The sequence below is a fragment of the Halichoerus grypus genome, chromosome 9 (genome assembly GCF_964656455.1).
Source record: "Halichoerus grypus chromosome 9, mHalGry1.hap1.1, whole genome shotgun sequence".
NCBI classification, from domain to species: Eukaryota; Metazoa; Chordata; class Mammalia; order Carnivora; family Phocidae; genus Halichoerus; species Halichoerus grypus.
Window position 1 is genome coordinate 85,549,702 of NC_135720.1, and position 20,762 is coordinate 85,570,463.

At 35.6% G+C, this 20,762-nt stretch overlaps 1 protein-coding gene across 4 annotated transcripts in view; it reads right to left on the minus strand.

Moving 5' to 3' along the window:
- The window catches only part of ADGRB3 (adhesion G protein-coupled receptor B3), a 711,244-nt gene that overhangs the window by 65,051 nt on the left and 625,431 nt on the right, over nt 1-20,762 (minus strand). For all 4 annotated transcript variants that reach the window (XM_078055165.1, XM_078055166.1, XM_078055167.1 and 1 more), the window contains one exon: nt 793-943. In XM_078055165.1, coding sequence (XP_077911291.1) covers nt 793-943 — 151 coding nt within the window. The remainder of the gene's footprint in view (nt 1-792; nt 944-20,762) is intronic.

A 20,762-nucleotide genomic window follows, 5' to 3' on the forward strand; every position in this document is an offset into this window, starting at 1 on the left:
CAAACATCCTATTCTCTAGTCTTCTGGTATATTAGGTATTTTTTATGTATTTGGCCCAAAATTCCCCATTTTTTTAGTTCGAGTCTTTTGAAACTCAAAGGCAAACATGACAGAATCCTGAGGTTTTCTGAAACTAGTTTCTTAAATTAATTAAGCTAATTCTAATTAAACTAAGCTAATTAATTCTAATTAAACATTAGAATTGGCCTTATGAAAAACCCAGATCTTCAAGATGTCCATTTCATAAGGCAATTTGAGAGAAACTTTTCCTAATAAAGATAAGCAAATAATTAATTCTCAGTCTGTCAACAATTCTGTTTCTCCGACTAGCTGTGAGGTTTAATTCATTCTCTACATGACTTTCTTCCTGTGACATGAATAGCTGTAGTCCTTAATTGCTTTGAGCTCTCTTGGAAGGGACTTCTCGAAGTTTTCTTATGGGGAGTACATGACTAGTGAACATGACGAGTACCTGTTTTGAGCCCTGAACATTTTAGAACATTTTGCATTTTCAGGACATATTAGCAGAGAACACTTTGCTTTTCTGCCTGTAGCTATCCCAGGACTCCTCTTACACCGTTGCTTAACTGACTGGCTATGGGTCATCCAATATTTACTCCTTTTTAAAACTCCAAATGCCCAAAGAATATTAAAAAATGACCATATATATATATTCCATATATCAAATTGAACACAAAGAAAAGTAGCCTAGGGATAATCACACTCTACAGCTTCATTATGTGTTCAAAGCCATCTTAACAAGAGCACAAAAGGGTATATTAATATGCTTACCCCATCCAAGGCACAAAAAACGTTTCCTTATAAGCCGTGTCCTAATTTTTCCAGTTACAGCCATATATGACTGCCACGCCTCAGTCAAAACCCAACAGAATGAAGCCAGGAAGAAAAAGTGCAAAAATGCAGTGGTGGTTGTACAGATGTTCTGTGGAAACAAAAAAGACTCACACTGAATATGGTGGTGTGGGGGGGTCATCATGTGTCCTCCAGGGGATTGTTAATCTTCAACTCATTGCTTTTATTTCAAATATCTACCTCTCCTGTGTGACACAGTAATTATTTACAGAACTGAGAAACCCTGCAGTCTTTATGCTGTACACAATATCTATGATAGAAAAAAAAATACGTCCTAATTCCATTTGCATGTTCAATTTTTTATGAGGAGAAGCCTGAATGTAAATTAAAACCCAAGGGAGATTACAATTACTACTTTACTTGAAATGTAATTATGGGAATGGTCCTATCTTTGGTTTAATTTAAGTTACAGACATCTTGCATAATTCTTTTGGCTACATTCTTTATCCTTCCATTTTAGCTGATAATTCTTTGTTGTTTTATCTGTATTGATGTTAAGATTACACCCCAACAGCCATCCAAAAGGAAAAACTGCTTTTATACAAATGTGATATTCCTGGTGTAAGACCAAAGTATAAAATGAGATTTGGCTAACAGCCAAAATACAAAAATAACATATGTATTTTAAAGTCCTTAATACATTGTTCTGTATTATTACATTACAATGTGTGTCCTAATCAAATCATTTTGAAAAGTTAATCAAGTCACTAGCAGTACACAGCCATGATTTCACAGATATTTTACTTGATGCAACTTAATCATTCTGAACATGCTAACCATTAGTTACTTGTGACTCCTCCGCGAAGGGGAGAACCTTCGTTTTGGTAAGGGCTGCTACTTATTTGACTACTGGTATAATGTCTTTGTGTAAATCTTGTTCAAATGCAAGTCTTCATCAATCAGAACCAGTAACTAAACTACCCTCTTCCTCTGTCAGTCTCCGTCTTGCTATTTCCAGAAATTGAAAAGAGCAAACATAGAATTAGAAAAAAGAAAAAAAACAACTCAGTAACAGAGAAATAAAAGTACAACCCCCATCTTCTCGCCTCCACTCCAGTATACGGCTAAGGCAGAATATCTTTTTAAAATTTTGGCCCAAATTATTCCTATTATTTGTTTATTCTGCTGAAATTTACCAGATGTTAATTTAGCTTTTTAGTTCTTTCCATCCTATAAAAAGAACTTTACCATGTTTATCTCACCAGCTTTTTTTTTTTTAATGTTCAGAGATAATGTACAGAAGCTGAATAGCCCTGTGCTAGGCATATAGCATGTACTTCAACTGATTATGACCATAATCATCATTATTTTAAAAATAGTACTAAAAAAAGTGTTGCTGGTTTTCAGCATATGATTCCTTGTTTCATGTAGCACTTAAATACTTAGTTACTTAGACTTATTCTCACAAACATGGCAACTTTCAGTATGATAAAGTCATGGAGTTCTAAAACCTTCTTCCTTATACCTTTATTCCTGCTTCAGGCATAATGTTGTAGCTTTAACCAACTGTAATTCCTCCTATACTCGAGACATTCAGACTTTTCTTCCAAGTTAAGTTTTAAATAACTGCAGCTGACTACTTTGCTCACTCCTGATCTGCAGTTCCTGATCCCAATTTGAATTTCAAAGATAACTCTTCCCTTTAATACCTAAAGACTAGTTACACTTTCTAATTCACCCGTCATTTCCTTCCACCAGTTTGTCTCACCTCAACTGTATGTGCTAGCAAAATTATTCCTTCTCCATTTTTAAACTATCAGTATAAGGTTATATAAAACAATGTAAAAATGTTGAAATGTTAAATGTTAAGTACTGGATGCACTGCAATTTTGTAAGAAATAATAAAATGCTCAATGTGTCAATACAGAGACTTTTAATTTGCTCTTTATTATGGTTGTTGCCTTGGGACTTCCTGATAACGTACTTCAATTTTAATACAAATTGAAATACATCTAATTTGGGACTACTGACATTTATTTCAATAATTCATGTCTCTCTGGACAAGAATATGGCCACAATGTGTGGAAAAGAGTATAGAATCTAGAGAAGTAAGAACCATTTCTATGAGCAATAGCATTCTACTATGATGAGATGAATATTCATATATATCTAGAAAGTGCTCTAACTATGAAGGAAAGCTGTCTCAACCTAAAGAATGTGTATATATGGACTAAAGTGGTCTAAAGTCACAAAACTAATCTTACATAAAGAGTATAACAAAATATATATTCCTGAAAAATAAAGAAAGGGAGATACATTTTGCCTCATTATCATATGAAGAATCAGTATAAAATAATGAAACATACACAATTTTTCTACTGATATATTTGTTAAGCTGTCTTTTAAAAATACAATTTTTTTTTTTAAAGATTTTATTTATTTATTTGAGAGAGAGAGAATGAGAGAGAGAGAGCACATGAGAGGGGGGAGGGTCAGAGGGAGAAGCAGACTCCCTGCTGAGCAGGGAGCCCGATGCAGGACTCGATCCTGGGACTCCAGGATCATGACCTGAGCCAAAGGCAGTCGCTTAACCAACTGAGCCACTCAGGCACCCTAAAAATACAACTTTTATAATAGCAATTTCCAAATAAACTCTTTTATTTTCCACATTTGTCATCTCAGTTTCCACAAGGGTGGCTATTCTAATGTTCAGGGCTCAAGATTCTTTCATTTCTTCTCCCACATAACCTAAATCCCACATCAGCAACCCACAAAGATAAACCATCCCTTGGGTCCCCTCAGTACTAGAGATTTTTACACTTATAAATCTCAAACTCTGATTCACTTTTTCTATAAACAGGTTTATATCTTGTCATTTGTTTAATTTCCGACTCCTGGACTCACTGTCGTGACCTCCAGATTTACAGTTTCTCCTTATTCACATGTGTCTACTTTTGACTCCCACAATAGCTGAGTCTTTTTTTTTTTTTTTTTTGGTCAGAGAGAGAGAGAGAGAGAGAGAGTGAGAGAGAGACAGAGCACAAGCAGGCAGAGCAGGCAGAGGGAGAAGCAGACTCCCCGCTGAGCAAGGAGCCCGATGTGGGGCTCGATCCCAGAACCCTGGGTTCATGACCTGAGCTGAAGGCAGATGCTTAACTGACTGAGCCACCAGGCATCCCAACACACCAGCTGAGTCTTGACAGCTTGCCATTTCAAACCTGAGACTCACTAGCACCTCAAGCACATCATTCAATTCTTCTGCTACACCTGCCTTGCTGAACCTCAGTTTGGTCCTTTACAACTGATGAGCGTTTTTGACAGATATTACAAAACTTGAAAGGGTATGAACTTGGCAAACTGAGTACTGCTCCTACCTGTCACCCTCATGTATACCATTCACCCCAAATCCTTAGGGACAATAGAAAAAGATTTCATGAAATAACTGGAAAGAAAATAAGTATAAACCGTAGTAGATTAGAGACTGTGAGAAATGCCTGAAAAACAAAACAGATGAGTACAGACTGAAGGATACCCCAGCTCAAAGCAAGGCATTAGAGATGAAGACATGGAAATAGGGGATTAAGATACATGGATGACACACAGTTCTAACATCTGTTTGAAACTACTTACGGAAGGAAAAAATAGAGAAAATTTCAAGGAAAGGCAGCATTTAAAGAAAGATTATGGAAAAGCTTCTCAGAACGTCAAAGATCCTCTGGGCTGAAGGATGAATTGAAGATAAAACACACACACACTCACACACACACACCCCCCTCAGTATTTGTGATGAAATTTGTGAACATCAAGAATAAAAAGAAAATCTTAAAAGCTGTCAGAGTCAAAAGAAGGATTACTTACAAAGAAATAAGAATCAAATTGACATCAGATTCCTTGTGAGCAACCCAGGATATAAGAAGACAGTAAAATAATATCTTTAGCATTCTAAGGGAAAATAACTTTGAAGATAGAATTCTATACCCACCAAAACTATTATTCAAGTGAGAGGCAGAAATAAAGGTATTTTTAGAATTAAAGGAACTTTGAAGTTTACTACCTCAGGATTCTCTCTGAAAGAACTGCTAGACAATATAAACCACTAATAATAAGAAGAAATCCAGGAGGAGGGAATGAGATAAAAGACATAACGGATAGCAAAGAGAGTAATAAAATACATCAAGTCTACATAAATGTTGATTTAAAAGCTTAAATATACATATTTTAATTTTTAAAATAGAACCACTTAAATATAAAATTCAAAATAATATAAATGAGGTGACAGAAATGAAAGTTGCAAAGGATCACGAGAAAATGAAAGTATGCTAAGCCTTTTGGTTATTGTTCTTCTGAGGAATATTAGAGATACTAATTAGCTCTAGATGTTAGAAAAATATGTTTGAACATGCATATTAACAATGTTAAGGTAATCACAAAAGGTAGAAACAAATAATGTATTTATAAGATAGTAGAGGAAAAATAGAACTAAAGAAAAAATTTATCAGCCTAACTAACAGAAGGCAAAGGGACAAAAATAAACTAGAACATATGATAAATGAAAAAAAAATAACAAAAATAATTCCAAACATATCAGAAATTATAGAAATGGAAATGTTTTAAATTCATTAGTTAAAAGTTAAGAACTTTTATATTGAATAAAAAAATCAAAATCTAGTAATGTATTTATGAGCCATATCTCAAACTCAATGACACAAGGAAATTAGGAATAAAGAGATGAAAAGAGCTATATTAAGCAAATGCTAACATGAAAAAAATCAGATGTCACAACGTTAATGTTGAAAAAAAAGCATTAAAAGAGATGAAGGACTTTTCATCCTGATAAAAGAAGCAGGTCATAAAGAAGTTTCCAAAGGAACACATCTTTATGAAACTAATAAGAATTTTTCAAAGTATGTGAAACAAAAACTGAGAAAACTACAAGAATAAACTGTCAAAACTAAGTTTATAATGAAAGACTTAATATGCAGCTCTCAGAAAGTCACAGGAAATTTGGGCTCTTTCCATTGTTCAGCTATTGTTGAAAATGCTGCTATAAACATCCGGATGCATGTACCCCTCTGAATTAGTATTTTTGTATCTTTTGGGTAAATACCTAGTAGTGCAATTGCTGGATCCCAAATGTCCATCGACTAATGAATGGATAAAGAAGTGGTATATAGTGGAATATTACTCAGCCATAAAAAAGAATGAAATCTTGCCATTTGCAAAGACATGGATGGAGCTGATGAGTATTATACTAAGCAAAATAAGCCAGTCAGAGAAAGACAAATACCATATGATTTTACTCATATGTGGAATTTAAGAAACAAAACAAATGATCATAGGGGAAAAAAAAGAGAGGCAAACCAAGAAACAGACTCGAAATTATAGAGAAAAAAGGAATGGTTGTTACCAGAGGGGAAGTGGGTGGGCGGTTAAATAGGTGATGGGGATTAAGGAGTGCACTGGTTGTGATGAGTACTGAGTGTTGTATGTACGTTGTATACCCAAAACTAATACTACACTGTATGTTAATGTGAATTTAAATAAAAACTTAGAAAAAAAGAAATATATCTCCTTATTAGAAAACCCAAGAGGATCTATTTTTAAATTGTTAGAAATAATAAGAAGAATCAACAAAGTGGCTAGATACAAGATAAATGCACAAAAATTACATTTCCTGTACACTGAGGTCAATATATAAAATTAATTTTTCTATACACCATCAATATCCATCAGAAAATGTAATACAAGATGTCTAATTAATTATGACAATTTTATCTCTCTTCTCCCTCCCAAACCATGTTAAAATTAACGAATTATTAAGCCACAGAAAAAAGAAAAGGCAGTAGACAACAGTGAACTCAAGATGTGGCCAATTCAGATGTTGAGATAAGGCATAACTGACTTAGAGTGACAGAGAACATTATCAGAGTGCTTATAGAATTGGGAGGCAGTGATGGAAATATTGATGGTAATGGACCCAATGCACTCTGCAGACCTTCAGAAGGTTTTAATACTTGGAAACAGTAGGGACCAGAAACAGAAGGAGGACTTTGCAAGGGGCTGAAAGAGAGAGAGGCTGTTGAAAATCTATATACAGAATAGCTGAAACTCTGTGTTTCCTCCCCAACTCAGTCAAGTCCTGTACTGTGATAGGGTGGGTTAGTCTCTGGAAAATTGAATGGGTTGGGTTCTAAACTCAAGCATTAGTCTCATTAATGGGTAGGCATATAAGGCAGATACAAGCATAAATATTAAACCCTAAGCACCCTCCTCTAATTTTCTCTTTACTTCTGCTCCCAGAATGCCAGCAGGTCAGAGATTAAAATTTACCCCAGAAGGGGAAAAAAATCTTCATATGCTGGCTCATCCTTCACTAACATACTGTGAAATCTACCTTTCATTAAGTCCATCTACCCATATAGAACTTTAAGTCACTTTTTAGGGCCTTGCTTTTATATATGAATATACAGCCAATGATATTCAGATAATTGAAAAAATATTCCAACATGGAAAAAAGAAAAAAGGCCAAGAAAAGAAAAAGTGTGGGGGAGTGAGGAGAGACCAGAGAGGTAACAGAAAAATAAAAACTTCAAAAACAGTCTAAATTCCTCAGAAACTGAGAAAAGGAATTGCACCTATGAAACAAAATCACTAGGGAAAGATTATCAGATGAAAGAAAAGGTCCTATTCATAATGACAATAGAAACTATAAAAAACAACTCAAATACATTTAACAGGAGCCTCATGTAGAAAATTATAACATTTAATTAAAGGGCACAAAACAAGACACAATTAAATAGGAAAATATATTATGCATGTGAATTGGAGAATCAGTGTCATATAAATGTCAATCTTTCCCAAACTGATAAATATATGCAATACAATTCCCATCAAATTTTAACTTTTTTCTTTTGGTTGGATAAGCCAATTCTAAGTCATAGGGAAAACCAACTACAAAGAATAGTCCAGAAAGTCTAAAAAAAAAAAAAAAAAGAAAGAAGCATAGATAGTCTTCCCAATGACATAAAACAGAATAATATTGTAGTCAGATGATCACCATTCCTATTTTGCACAGGAGGGTTTGGAGAGACTGTTACTTCGTCAATATCTCATGGTTAATGAGTGAGGTGGAGGAGTTAAAACATGGTCTCTGACTCCAGGGCTTGTGTATTTTCTTAACTACCACACACTGCTTTCTGACAGTATTTTTTGCACATCCATAGTCTAATCCTCATAATCTTTTTTATCCTCTCAACTTTCCTCCTTATTCCTAAATCAGATAACCTTGCCTTCACCATTACTGATGAGGTGCATATCTTCATATTTCCTATACTCCTTACCTTGAAATTTCTCCCTTAATTTCATCTACACCTTCCTCCTTTCCAAAGCAGGCCCTCCCCCTTCCAGGAGATGGTGTAATAGAGTTAAGAGATAGGTCCCTGGAGTGGCATTGTGGGTTCACACACTGACTGCTGCACTTACTGGTTGTTACTTAAAATCTGCGTGCCTCTCTTTTCTCATAAAAAAAATAATTATAGCATCTACCTCATAAGACTGTTGTAAAGATTAAATGGCATGATACATGTAAGTTTGATACATAGTAACCACGCTTGATCCTGTATTTGGTCAACTATATACTCTTCTCTTTTAGTTAGTTCCTATATACCTAATCTCTTAGCCTACAAATCTGTTGAAATCTCTATCTTCAACTAACCAACAATCAACCTTCTTTTTATTGGTTTATTCATAGAGGTTCTCACTGGATTGTTCTCTTTCCAATTGTGGTCAAATTTCTTGAAAGGTTAAGCTATCCATCAGCTTCTTTACTACATGTTTACACATTTTCTTTCCATCTAGCATCTTCCCTCAATTTCCCTCTTACAGATGGCTTTCTAATTTCCAAATCTAAGATCTTTCTTTTTTTTTTTTTTTATTTGACAGAGAGAGACACAGCGAGAGAGGGAACACAAGCAGAAAGAGTGGGAGAGAGAGAAGCAGGCTTCCCGCTGAGCAGGGAGCCCGATGCGGGGCTTGATCCCAGGACCCTGGGATCATGACCTGAGCCAAAGGCAGACGCCTAACGACTGAGCCACCCAGGCACCCCTCTAATTTCCAAATCTAACTAATGGAATTTTTTCAGTTTCCCACAAAGATTTTGAACCTTAACATTCTCACAAGTTATGAGATTTTTACTGTAGGGTCTTTAAGGGTTTCCCTAGCTCTAAAATTCTACAATAGCATGAATACTGTCTAATTAAAAGTCTAACTGAGCTATTCATTTCTTCTTGAATTAATTCTGGCAATTTATATTTTCCCACAAATTATCCATTTCATTTATATTTTCCAATGTCTTATACTATATGATTGTATATAATCTCATAAATTTTAAGAAATACTATTTTTTTGCTTCTAAGGTTGCTTATCTATGTTTCCTATTTCTTTATCAAAGATGTCTGTTTTACTAATTTATTTTAAATCTTAATGATTCCTTAAGTCCAACTAGAAAAATATTATTACATTAGTACTGAGATGAATTTCTTAAAGTGTAAAATATAATTATTTATTCTTTTCATTTGGCAGACTTTCAAGGATTCTAAGAAAAAAATACCATGTTTACCTTATTCCCAACATTCAAATAAATCAAAGGGTGTTAGCATTTAAAAATAAGCAATCATAGACTCCTATTATGTAAATATTTCAAAAAGCAAAAAGCGAAAATGATTTTGATGAGAGATATAGGATATAAAAAAAAAAAACTTCCATGGAATAGAGAATGCAGAGAAGCTTGCTTTTGCTAGAAATATGAAAAACAGAATTTTGAGATGAAACACTTCAGTAGAATATTTAGAAACTCAAACAGTATCAATATCTGTATACTTTAATTGCGGTATTTATGGGGAAATCAAGAGTTACTGAAGTTACTGCAACATTTAACAATCTTAGATGACCTGAAATCATTCCTCCATATGAAGCAATTCTTATTTGAATTTAGATAATTTCCTCCACTTTCACACTAATTTGTCTTTAATAAATAAATAGACAACATGATGACTATAGTTAACAGTGCTGTATGACATACAGGAAAGTTGCAAGTAAATCCTAAGAGTTCTCATCACAAGGAGAAATTTTTTCTTGCTTTCTTTCTTCTCTTTTCATTGTAACTTTATGAAAAGATGGATGATGTTGGCTGAACCCGTTGTGATCACTTCACAATATATGTAAATCAAGCCATTATGCTGAATGCCTTAAACTTATACAGTGATGTATGTCAGTTATTTATTAATAAAACTGGAAAAAATTATAAATATGTATATCTTGCTATTCATGTGGAATAAAACACGCACAAGACACATACAATAGAATTCTGAAATGCACCTGTAACTCCTTACAAGTGAATGATGCTATGGGAAGAAATTCTGGTTCATCATTATAGTGATTTTAAAGACAATCCTTTAAAGGTTGCATTAATAACTGTCTATTTACCTTATTCAGAAAAAGTGTTTTTTACAGACTAAAAATAAATTACTGTGAGAGTGAAATAAGATAATGGATAAAAAGGGCTTGCACAAAGAACATATAACTTCACGTATAGTAAGTGCTCAATAAATAATAGCTGTTAATAATAAGGTCACAATTAAAAGCAAATACATGGATTAATTTTTATTTGGCAAAACAAACATAATTGAAAATGTTTGAGACTACATTTCAATGCATGATAAAAAGCTAACTTATCAAGTACCTACTCTGCCTTAAACATCAATTTTGCAACAATGCTGTAAGATAAATATTTTATAAACGAGGAGATGAAGCTCAGAGAGGTTAAATAACTTGTCTGAAGTTACATAAGCAGCAAATGAAGGAGCATATATTCTTTTCATTACAATATGTTGCCCTTGATTTTGCTGATATTTCTATTTCTATGGTTATACTATATCCTTTCAAGCCTGTGCAAATCGTTTTAAAATAGCAGGATGTAGATGGTAAATAAACAGATGCTATGATATACAAACAAAAATGACATTAAATGATTAGTTTTTTTTTTCCAAATCACAACCAAAAGAAGAATGCATCATTGGCTAACTGAACATGACAAAAAAAAAAAAAAAATCATCATTTAGAAGTATAGTTTTTGTTATGAAGATTCCATCAAGACATGTGCAAACGTAGTTTGAGGTTATCTGGATAGAGCACCTCAATCCCAGTGAGATGCCCAGTGGGCATTGTGACTATAAGCTTCATCATTCCATACATTAAAGGTTTTATGGTATTAATTCAGTCAGAGCTTTCTGTTAATGTCACTTCCTTCAACTTCCTTCGTCCCATCGCTGCTGTGACATGCCGTATCAACAACGTCATTTGGACACCACTGACAAATGTCTCTCATAGACCCAAATACTTAGCCTGTGCATTCTTCCTCTTGGATATAATGGAAAATATCAATAGAAGAGACTTTACAGGCTTTAGTTTTCTCTTGAAAACTCTTCTTTCACCATTAAAAAGTTGCAATACTTGCTTAAAAACTATGGCACAAAGCTATGATGAAGAAAGATTATTATCTCTCTAATCCATCTTTTTTGGAAAAAAACACTTTGGAAAACAAAAGTTGCTAATATAAAGTCATGTATGATATGAAATAATGAAGAAACACAAGCAGTTGCTAAATATGAGTACCTCAAACAGTAATAATTCTTATTTGCTAGATTTTTATAATTTTGTATCAAAATAAGGCAGTACTATTAAAAAGAAATGATAGATAGATATCAATAGAGATAAAAATCTGTTTCACAGACGTCAAAAATATGTATCTTGCAGAAAACATGTTCATATTTTGAAGACCTCGGGAAGTTTGTCACACGTAACAGGAAAATCTGAGTCTTTGAAATATGTCCTTTGGGAGTCCAGACATTTGTACATTGTACACAGCAGATGCTTCATTATACACTGTTATCTCCAGGCTTAGAAAAATAACAATTTTATTCAAAACTAAATATAATTAAGTCACTTGCTAAATAAGGCCAAGAGTTCAGCTAAAGCTCTACTAATAATTTAGAAATTTTAAAATGTGTTATGAGCGGGATGCCTGGGTGGCTCAGTCAGTCCTGCATCGGGCTCCTTGCTCAGCGGGGAGCCTGCTTCTCCCTCTGCCTGCCACTCTGCCTATCTGTGCTCGCTCTCTCTCTGACAAATAAATAAAGAAAATCTTAAAAAAAAAAAAGTGTTATAAGCTCTAAGATATTTCTAAGAATTGATTTACACTGTGTTCTAAAACTGAAGAGAAAAATCGATTGCGGGTGGATTTATATCCTCTGGTGTAATTAAGCACCATATATGGTCACTCACAAAGGAATAATAGTAATGGAAATATAAAGTTGCCTTCAACTTGTATCAAGCAGAGCAAACAAAACTCTGTAGCTCTGTGGCTGGGGCTTCTAGACAAAGTATTTCTCTGAGGACCAGGAAGGCAAAGGAAAGTAACACTTTTATATCAAGAAGACATTTGTTTATTCTATTTATCAAGTTTAATCACCAGTCTGACTTGTCACAAGACTATTTCAATATGCAATGAAAATAGTGTTTGATTCAGAGGTGGCACAGTGTGAAAAGGTCCCAGCCTTCAGAGGCAGGCTAGCATTTCTCAATCTTGGTTGCACCGTGGTATCACCTGGGGAGCTCTAAAACTTGTGCAACTATTAATGCTATCCCCTAAGATTCTGATCTAATCAGCCTAGGGTGGAGCTTCAGCATTAGCATTGTTAAGGCTCCCCAGGTGATTCTAATGTGCAGCCAGGGTTCACAATCAGCAACTTGAACAATCACAGACTCCTAGCAAAGGAAGCTACCAAATGAGTGACCTCGCACAAACTATTTACTTCTCACAGCCTCAAAGTCTTTGATCTGTTGGATGAGAGTTAAAGTATCTACTACATCGGGTTACCTTAAAACTACCCATAATAAATGCAAAGTGCTTAGTTTTCAGTGGGTTCTAAAAAGTATTAAACAATAATGACTATTCATATAAATTCTCAACCCATTAGAGTAACTTATCTAGTCTTAGCCAGTTCCTAAAGTTCTGGAAAGAGTAACGAAAATGGAGCCCTCTGCTAGGCATTCATATTTTAATTTAGAATGATGCTGGAACTGATAGACTTCTTTATAGAACCTGTTATGAAAACAGAATCAAATTGCTAACAATGAAGGGTGTGGGGAAACAACAACAACAAAAAAGAGCAAAACAGAGTAATGCTGGTCTTGATGGTATTCTGGAAAAACGCAGATTACCATTTGATCCTGTCCTCTGGATTTCTCCGGATACCGGACGGGAAACAGCTGATGTTAAACAACCACAACAGTTGAATTATGCTAAATATGATCACTGGGGCAGTTTTAGGACTCTGGGTATGGTGATTTAGGGAGATCTCAAAGAACTTCTACTCCAAAGTACCAAGGTCAACCCTGAGATTGGATAGTTCCATTTGTGCTTACCTTTCAAATCCCTTATTCCTTCTCTCTGAGCCACCCAACCCCAGATATTTCAAACCCAACATGTATAAAAATTAACTTTTCACCCTCCTCGTTAAGCTAGCTTATCCTTTTGTGTATTGACTTCATTGACCTCTCTATTTTTATGATCCTAGATGGGGCCATCATTCACTCTCTCCTGAACTATTAGTGACAGAGGGAGATTTCTGTGAAGAGAGCACCCTTCTACTGGCCCTACCTCCTTTGGCAAGAATGAAGTGAAGCTCCAGAGCTAAGTATGACAAGATGTTCCTGTTCTTTCCCCTCTACAAGTTAAAAAAAGAAAGGTCTTAGAATATATCTGGCATATACTAAGTCCTAAATAAATAGTAGGAGTCGTAGTTATCAGTATTTTTATAATTACTACAAGGGGAATTGGGTACAAGATTTATTTTTACAATGAGAAATACTAAAGTATGTTTAAATGTTAAGTGAAGAATCAAATAAAGAAACTGTGAATCAGGAGAGAGAACGGTTTGCATCAAGTACAGAAGAAATCTGATAAAAATGAAATTTAAAGCACATGAGAAGAACTGGCCTTTGATAAGAAGAAAGTCCTCTCTTGATTTAAAACATGTAGCAAGGAACAAAGACTAGGTGAAAATGTAGATAAGGCAGCATACTTTGTGGTGGGAAGGTACATGATGGCTACCAAATTCTCTTTGGAGTAGGAGTTGAGTGCATTGCTAAAGATATAGAAAGGAGATCAGTGGTTTGAATACATTTGAACAGACTGGAAATTCTCTTTGTTGAGAACTGGAAAACCAGATAACATGGAATTGCCAGGCAACATTGAAGCTACTCTGAGCTGAGTAATCATGCATTTATCAGCTCAAAACCAGAGACTATAGTACAGACTTCCCTCCATCCACCTCTGAAATCATGAATTCAAGGCCCCTGCAAAAGTAAAGAAATACTGGTTTTGCTATTTTTTCTGGAGGGGTTTTCTCTGGATTCCTGTTTTAATGGACCATCTGGTACATGGTTCCATTTTCATCCCCCTTTGACTACTCATGATACACTCCTTACTACTATGCCTAAGAAGGCATAAACCAGCTCTATGGAAACAATGGAAGCTACTACCAAGAACAAATCAAGTTTTAGTCCATTGTTTGGGAAATGCTGAAGTCACAATGTAACAAATCCCTTGTTCTGAAGCAAGATTGAAGAAGTGTCTCAAGCTGCTTATCTTTTAATAAACAATTACCTTTAAAAGTTTAGAACCCTATCAGGCTAGATTCCGTGTCTCAGCAGGTGGAACAGATGACCATGGTCAGAGTACTATAATCCAGATTGGACAAAAATAACAGATGGCCAAAACACACTATTTCTAGTATCATTACTTTTATAAGCAATGGCTATAAATACCTATTTGGAAGACATTCATTTATTGGAAAAGAACAGTTTAGTCCAGACAAACCATAAGTGATCTTTTTCTTTACCATGTCTTAAAAGGTTATATCACTGAAGAATTTAGGGTCAAAATATTTACTGAGTACCCAGTGTATGAAAAATCCTGTCTGAGGCAAGCTTTAAACATTTTACACAAAACCATAAAAATAACATATATGTAAGAACACACTTGCAAGCAATTATGACATATGCATGTGTTTAAATTGAATTACTATAATGAGTAAAGTCAAGAAGATAAAGATACTTCAATTACTTTTTTCAATAAGACAGATTCCTAAAATTACTTAATTTCTTTTATCAATATAAAATAGAACTAAATTTTATTAGTTCAGTTCACTTTTAAATCCAGAGCCTAATTAAGACTAGCCAAAAGTTGGTTGAGAGGAGGAAGTACAACATTTAAAAAAAAAAAATTTTATTTGAGAGAGAGAGAGGGGGCAGTGGTGAGGGGAGAGGGAGAGAATCTTCAGCAGGCTCTCTGCTGAGTGCGGAGCCTGACATGGAACTCTATCTCACAACCCCAAGATCACAACCTGAGTCGAAATCAAGAGTCGGATGCTCAACTGACTGAACCACCCAGGCACCCCAGGAAGTATATTATTGTAGTTTATTTTCACAACATTAAAAAATTAGTAGTGTATTATACAATAACCTCAAACTTTGTTTAGAAACAGTCACAGCTGGATCACAATGTTTCTTGGTCGAGCCCAAGCTTTATTATGAAGACCCTGGGTTTCAGTATGACATGTCCTACTTTATACCATTTTCTCTTATCATATTTAAAATTTTTATTACAACCAAAACAGTAAAAAGTGTCAAGAGAAAAATAGAAGCAAAATCCCAAAGACCATTATGTCAAAAATAGATTTTACCAAATATTTTAAGTATAGTCTTCTATTCTTATATCATGACTTTAAATTATACAGTTTAAAGTACTGTGGATGAGCTGAGAAACTCCTTCCATTTTTACTCACAAGTATAACAGTAGCGTAGGGAGAGAAAGAGAGATCTGGGCCCAAGGTTGACGGGGAGAGGGTAAGGAGGGGTGGAGAAGGAGTTGAAATGTGTTCCCAGTCTTCTCTAAAGAGCTATAATTTCATTCTCCTTATTTTAAGAGGGTGAAAACTGTTCCTCTCACCCCACCTCCAACCTTTCCTCCTATTCTTCTCCATACATTTTTGCCTTCTGAGGAGAGGCGTGGTAGTAGTCAAAGTTAGTACTGGAGCAGGAAAGAGAGAAGAAAGAGAATCCAATTACGTCTAACAACCTGTCCTCCTACTTTGACCACAATGTCTTAATGCCAGGATTCCACAAGGAAGAGAGCTTTGTGCAGAATCGACTTGATTCAAATGAACCAAATACAGTACTTTATAAATAACTGAATCATTTCAAATCAAGCTAATATTATATAAATAATATCTGTCTTTTCTAAGTACCTACTTATTTATCTTATTCAGTTCAATATGAATGTGCCAAGTGTATATTTCTAAAAGGAATCAGATTATGATTCATATTCAGTTCTCAATTACAGCCTCTCAATGCATGAACTATGCTCTTGTAGTAAATGAAGCACTTTGAGAGGAATACACATTCTTTCAGGTTTCTAGGATCCCGTTTAATGCATGACTATAGCACATAATGATTGTATCTCAGAATAATACAACACCTTTTTTTCTCCATGAATTCAAAATCTCTTCCTCTTGTATATCCTATTATTTGTTGTAAACTCCTATTCTTATGCTTACTTCATTGATTATAGCTTCTTATGGTCAGGTTTGTTTTCCTTTTATTTTTATTTATTTATTTTTAAAGATTTTATTTATTTATTTGACAGAGAGAGAGACAGCGAGAGACTGAACACAAGCAGGGGGAGTGGGAGAGGGAGAAGCAGGCTTCCTGCTGAGCAGGGAGCCCAATGCGGGGCTCTATCCCAGGACGCTGGGATCATGACCTGAGCCAAAGGCAGACGCCTAAGGACTGAGCCACCCAGGCGCCCCTGTTTTCCTTTTATTAAGTCCAGTGGAATACCTAGCATATAAATTTTATGCAGTAAATATGTATTGCATGAAAAAATTAAGAAAATAGCTCTATTATTAATCATTTCAAAGGAGATTTTGGTCTGAATATATATGTTTTTGCTTAGTGATAATTGTGTGAGGAATTCTTCATCATTGTTGTAGAAAAGACCAGCTTCCCCAATCCTTGCTCAGTCCTTGCCCACATGATAGAATCTTAATGTAATCTCGGAGCACATGGGGATCCAGAATAAAAACTGAATTTCCCATCCTTTCTTTTAAGGTCATATAATTAGCGTCTTGCCAACAGAAGATTAACGAGAATAGTATGGGAAACTTTGGAAAGTATCTTTTTCTTTTTTCCCTTTCGCCTTTGTTATCAGATGGAATATTTACATGATGGCTGGAGCTGGAACAGCAATCTTGGATACTGAGGTGGAAATTTCAAGTCAGAAAAAGGTCAGAAGGAAATGGGTCCATAATGACCAGCGAGCTGCCTACATTTATGTGAGCATGAAATAAGCTTTAATCTTTTTTATGTCACTCTTGTTTTGGGTTTTTCTCATAATTCAGTTAAGCCTAAATGTTACATTTGGTATCAATACATAAAAGACAGGCATGTTTTATCATGCTCTCTCTTGATAAAATATTATATACTGTGCTTAAATAAGTGTGACCTATGAACCAACTGGAATAAATTATACTTATTTTCCAAGCTCTGAAATCAATCCAAATATTCACACTTCATTTAATAGTCTCTGAACCATTTATTCCTCAACTCCACTAAATCCCCTTCACTTAGCAATAATACCTGTGAAGTGCAGTAAGTTTTAAATGGAACTTTAATACTCTCTATCTCAGGATGCCTGGGTGGCTCAGTTGGTTAAGCGTCTGCCTTCGGCTCAGATCATGACTTCAGGGTCCTGGGACTGAGTCCCACATCGGGCTCCCTGCTCAGTGGGGAGCCTGCTTCTCCCTCTCCCTGCCACTCTCCCTGCCTGTGCTCGCTCTCTCTCTCTCTCTCTCTAGTAAATATATAAAATCTTAGGGGCGCCTGGGTGGCTCAGTCGTTAAGCGTCTGCCTTCGGCTCAGGTCATGATCCCAGCGTCCTGGGATCGAGCCCCGCATTGGGCTCCCTGCTCCGCAAGAAGCCTGCTTCTCCCTCTCCCACTCCCGCTGCTTCTGTTCCCTCTCTCGCTGTGTCTCTCTATCAAATAAATAAAATCTTAAATAAAATAAAATCTTAAAAAATAATACTCTCTATCTCATTTGATCCTTATGCCTAACAGGAAAAGTAGATATAATCACTATAATTTTTATTTTATGGATGAACAAAACATACCCAGTGAAACTGAGTGACTTTCTAAAGTCACACAGTAAGGACCCAAAGTCATGTCTTTCGATTTATTTCAGGTCTCATTTACTTTCCTTCACACCAAATGGTCTTAGTGGATCTGTTTGAATTAGAAATTACCTATATCATCTAAAATTATTATACTGGAGCAGATCTTAGACATCTAAAACTTCTCACTAAACAAAATTCTCACTTTGTTCCTCCCTGCCTTTCTAGTATATGCTTGTCAAGATTCCTGGGCTTCGTACTGTGTCCTAAGTGTGATATTGCCACCAGAATTTACACTTGAGTTTAACATTTTTTTTTTTTTAAAGATTTTTATTTATTTGTCAGAGAAATAGCCTTGCTGAAAATGCAGCACTTGGCACAAGTATGATTCTGAAATCCCTAAGAAATGTAGCTACATTTTGTAATCAGTTGCAATATGATTGATTCTTTAGTATCATAAGTTTATAAAGGATAATGACATTAAGATAAATTGTTAGAATCAAATACAAGTCAATAAAAAGGAGTCATTACTGAGAATGCAATGTAGCTATACTTCATACTCAACTTTGAAACTAGGGTATGAGCCTAATTGGGAAAGCAAGAATGTCGTTGGTGACAAAAAAGGCTATTTTTACAAACATAACTAATACAGTGTCTTGAGAAAGAAACAAAGAGAGAGGAGAACAAGAAGGTTTCAGTCACATAAACCACAAACTGCAGTACAGTGTGATAGGGGCTACTGTAAGAAGCTGTGATCTCCAGGTGAGTGTGAAAAACATGATGGGACACAGGGAAATCTTGCTTGACCTTACTTGACGATATGCCCTCATATGTTCCACTGGTCCCTGTCCTCCTGGATCAACACCATAAGCCCATTTCACATTGCATTATCACAGCTTAATTGTCTGTCTCTATACTCCTCCCCGCCCCCCCAAATACACATTAGGATTAAAGTATCAAGGAGGGAGCTTCCGTTTGCTTTAATTTTGTTGCTGTCATATTATAACCCCAAAAATGAGTACTGAGCCTGACCTGTGTTAAGAAATAAAAACACTCAGTTGCTGAATGAATGAGTGAGTGAATTATACTGAATGAACACCTTCTGTCTTTGCACTGCTATATTGATGTGCCTAGCTTATCTCCCTGAATGTAAGCTTCCTAAAGCAGCTCTATTTTCAGTTCACCTCTCTATACGTTACCTTGCCTAGCACATGGGTTACCGTTGAATCCATAAATGAAAAGATGTTCTTATTTTTCCCGTGAGTAAAAAGAGGTAACATGTTATATTTTATACATGATGGAGACTAGAGACTTTAGATAAAGTCAAAACAAAAGATTAATCTTCGTGATCTTGCTTTTATTTATTTTTAAGATTTTATTTATTTATTTGACAGAGACAGAGATAGCGAGAGCAGGAACACAAGCAGGGGGAGTGGGCGAGGGAGAAGCAGGCTTCCTGCAGAGCAGGGAGCCCGATGTGGTACTCAATCCCAGGACGCTGGGATCATGACCTGAGCCGAAGGCATACGCTTAACGACTGAGCCACCCAGGAGCCCCCGTGATCTTGCCTTTAAAAAGAAATTATGTGTTGGATGATAATACACCAAGACATCATTGGGCTTCTATAGGTAGTATTACGATGGTTCTAGATGATTCACTGACAAATTCTGTGGTATAATATGGTATATTCTGAATTTCTATGGTATAAAAGGAAATTCATACTAATTTACTAATCCCCACCCTAACATGAACATATATTTAGAATCAACGATTAAAGACTATACAAGGGCTTGAAGAGTAAGAGAAAGCTCTATGGTCAAAGAAATAGCCCGATGATTATTTACATGAGCCTAAGGCTGGGTGGCCTATTTAGCTAGATCTTGAAATGTGACCACGCCGTGGGGCTGGTGCCTATATGAGCTAGTTGGTTTCACTGTTTTTTCTCTCCTCTCATCTCGCCCATCACAAACTCTGACACACTCATCTTAATTGGCCCCAGAGTAACTGTGAAGGAACTTATATGCAGAAAGACATAAATCTGACCGTTAATACTAAAAAAAAGGATTAAAGTGAGTTAGGAGCATCTCGTTCATAGCAGAATGGCAGCAACTTACTATAAATGAAAGATAATCTCACAGTTCTAGTCAGGAAGTAACTCATGTTCTACCAATCTCTGTTAATCAGAAAAGTAAACTTTGTGAAAACAATAATAATCACTGTAATAACGGCTTGTGGAAGTATCACAATTTGAACACTTTGTGATTAATATTTCGAGAAGGATTAAATAATGTTCCTTTGTCTTAGGAACAAATATATTTAGGATAAATATAATTTAGGAAAATTGAATTTTTAATGACCATTAAAATTCCCTTTTTGGGGGCGCCTGGGTGGCTCAGTTGGTTAAGCGTCTGCCTTCGGCTCAGGTCATAATCTCGGGGGTCCTGGGATTGAGCTCCGCGTTGGGCTCCCTGCTCAGCGGGGAGTCTGCTTCTCCCTCTCCCTCTGCCTCTCCCCTTGCTTGTGCCCACTCTCTCTCTTTCAGATAAATAAATAAATAAAATTCCTTTTGTTTTTTGTTTCGATTTGAATGGCTACTATGAGCCAGGTACTCTGGCTAAGTGGTGAGCTTCATTACTCCTAACCTTTACATCAGTCCTTC